This window comes from Tupaia chinensis, unplaced genomic scaffold (genome assembly GCF_000334495.1).
Source record: "Tupaia chinensis unplaced genomic scaffold, TupChi_1.0 Scaffold000041_1, whole genome shotgun sequence".
In the NCBI taxonomy this organism is placed as follows: Eukaryota; Metazoa; Chordata; class Mammalia; order Scandentia; family Tupaiidae; genus Tupaia; species Tupaia belangeri.
Window position 1 is genome coordinate 529,785 of NW_006159496.1, and position 2,826 is coordinate 532,610.

The window sequence follows — 2,826 nt, forward strand, 5'->3', positions numbered from 1 at the left end:
CGACCCACCCCCGACCACGGGTACACCACCCAGCAGCCCACCACTCCATGTGCTGTCTACATACTGCACATGCACCGCGGCCTCCAGGGGCGGAGCTAAGTCAAGATAGGGGGCTGGCCGTGACCACGCTCACCTGCGGCAGTGGCCTGAGGCCGAGCCACGCAACTCTCACTTCAAGTGGAACTGCTGAAGGACCAACCAGCATCGTGCTCCCACCACCAGCAAGCTACTGGAATCCTCTTGGAGCAAGGTAGCACACAGACAAAACTAGTGCTCCCTGCCCCCCTGTGGGCTCCCTGCACAGACACTGAGGGGCCTCTGTGCATCCATACAGGGGCTGGGGCAACAGGAGGTGGGCAGTGGGGAGGAGGGCAGGGAGAGGGCATGGCTCCTGCAGCCCTGGGTGCCGAGCCACTTCCCAAGGGCCAGAGGAGGTGGCCCTGGCCTGCAGAGGACAAAGTAGCTGCTGCACTAATGTCCACAGGCCCTCCGGCTCTTGTGCAGGAGCCCCAGAGGCCACAAAGGTGAGTGTGGACACTGACAGCTGCACAGGACATAGAGCCCAGGCATCCAGGCCACCTGCTAGTGATCGGGCATGAGGTCTCCTCTCCTCCCTGCTCGGGCTGATGGGTTCTTGGCTGCCATGACCCTGCTGCTCCAGTAGAAGGAAATAGTAGGCCCCACCCAGAGTAATGCACCCCAGCCCTTCTCAGGGGCTCTAGCTGACCCTGCTGCAGCGTCCCTCGGGACTGAATTCATCAGAGCACGCTTTCAACTGTTCATGGTGCCCGCAGCCACCCAAGTCACCATGAAGGGACCTGCGCTCCAGACTGGAGCTGCCACTTTGTCCTTAGTGACAGGCAGGTGAGCCTCTGCGTCCTCCCACCTCTGAGACATGGCACCATGTCTTCGCTATGCCACTTGCTCAGAGTCTCTAGAAAGTTCCAGTGAAGAATGAGCAGCCCCCCCGCCCCTTCTGGGCCTCTGCTCCTAGACAAGCAGACAGCCTTGCCTCCTAGACAAGCAGACTGCAGGGCGCAGGGCCAGGCTGGTTCCCAAGGAGTCGTGGGCCCCCTCAGGAACTCAGAGACAGTTGGCATTTGAGAACTACTGCAAGTCCAGCTCCAGCCAGGGTGCGGGGCTAGGGTCCAAGTTACCCCCTCCCACTGAAAACGCATTCCTGGGCTGCTCCTGGAGAGCAGGGGTCCTGGGCATGGTGTCTGACTCTCCGAGTAGTGTGGCATCTGGGGGAGGGAGGGTGATGCTCTGGACAGCACCACGCCCTGGCCTCAGCCTCCTCTGTGCACAGGTATGTACCCGCCAATCTGTGGGTGTGCACACGCTGGGCTGCGTGTGCTTGGGTGTGTGTGCGTGTACTGGGGTGTGTGTGCACGTACTTGGGTGTGTGTGCGTGTGCTTGGGTGTGTGTGCACACGTACTTGGGTGTGTATCGTGCTTGGGTGCGTGTGCTTGGGTGTGTGTGCGCACGTACTTGGGTGTGTGTGCACGTGCTTGGGTGTGTGTGTGTGTGCTTGGGTGTGTGTGCGCACGTGCTTGGGGGTGTGTGCATGTACTTGGGTGTGTGTGCACGTACTTGGGTGTGTGTGCGTGTGCCTGGGTGCGTGTGCGTGTACTTGGGTGCGTGTGCACGTGCTTAGGTGTGTGTGCGTGTGCTTGGGTGCGTGTGCATGTACTTGGGTGCGTGTGCACGTGCTTGGGTGCGTGTGCACGTACTTGGGTGCGTGTGCACGTGCTTGGGTGTGTGTGCACGTACTTGTGCGTGTGCTTGGGTGTGTGTGCGTGGGCTTGGGTGTGTGTGTACGTACTTGGGTGTGTGTGCATGTGCTTGTGTGTGTGTGCGTGTGCTTGGGTGTGTGTGTGCACGTACTTGTGTGTGTGTGTGCACGTACTTGGGTGTGTGTGTGTGCAGGGGGCATTTGAGGCAGACATGGCACATCCGGATAAAAACCCACTCTCTACAAGCTCAGCCATGTTTGGAGATGACTCCATGTAGATATTTGAGTTCACTGCGATCTTGGAAAAGATGGGCCGTCTCCGCAGCTGGCTTCCTGGCATTTCCCCAGGTTGGCCCACGGCTGGTGTCCTGGCTTTCAGCAGGTCCAGAGCTGTAAGAGTGACCCTGGAGGGAACCCACAGTGAGGCCGGGAGCTGAGCCATGGATGAGCAGGTGCAGAACAGGATGGGGGGCAGGCTCCCCGTGGGCACACTTGCCCTCCCTGGAGGTGGTAGGACTTGGGGGAGGGGATGCCACAGTTCAGCAAGGCACCTGCTCAGTCCTCAGTGTGGACGGATGGCAGCAGGGGAGTGTGGCCGCAGTGCCCGGCCCAGTCCTCGGAGGCCCTCCCAGCTCCCCAGCTCCCCACTCCTGCCCTTTCTGTAGCACGGTGGCGAGGTTTGGCCAAGCTCCAGGAAACACTTCTGTAACACTGCTCTTTGCATGCCTGCTCTGGCTACTTTTACTTTCAGAGACTAGTGGGAACGGGAGCGACGTCCCATGTAGAAACAGAGGTATCTGCAGGAGGGGTACCTCGAGTATAACCAGGGTGGTTCATGCTGGCACCTTCTCCCTGCTGATGGGGAGGCGAGCAAGCCTCACAGAGACTGCAATGACACCAGCCCTGAGCCAGCCCCTGCTGTGGGACAGCCGGGCAGACTGCACGCCCGCAGAGGTGGGAGGGCCCTCCAGGAGGTGAGCAGAGGTCCTCAAACGCAGAGTTCCTGGACCACAGACCAACGGCTCACCTCCACGGGCTCCCTCCTGAACCAAGGAGGGCAGCACCCACACACTCACCACGGCTTCCACCA

General features: G+C 60.5%; 1 protein-coding gene across 1 annotated transcript in view; it reads right to left on the reverse strand.

The window, feature by feature from the left end:
• Positions 1-2,826, reverse strand: part of SH3RF3 (SH3 domain containing ring finger 3) — a gene marked incomplete in the record, with an annotated part of 355,159 nt that overhangs the window by 99,236 nt on the left and 253,097 nt on the right. The window contains 1 exon segment of the mRNA XM_027772894.1: positions 1,981-2,140. Within this exon segment, the coding sequence (XP_027628695.1) occupies positions 1,981-2,140 (160 nt within the window).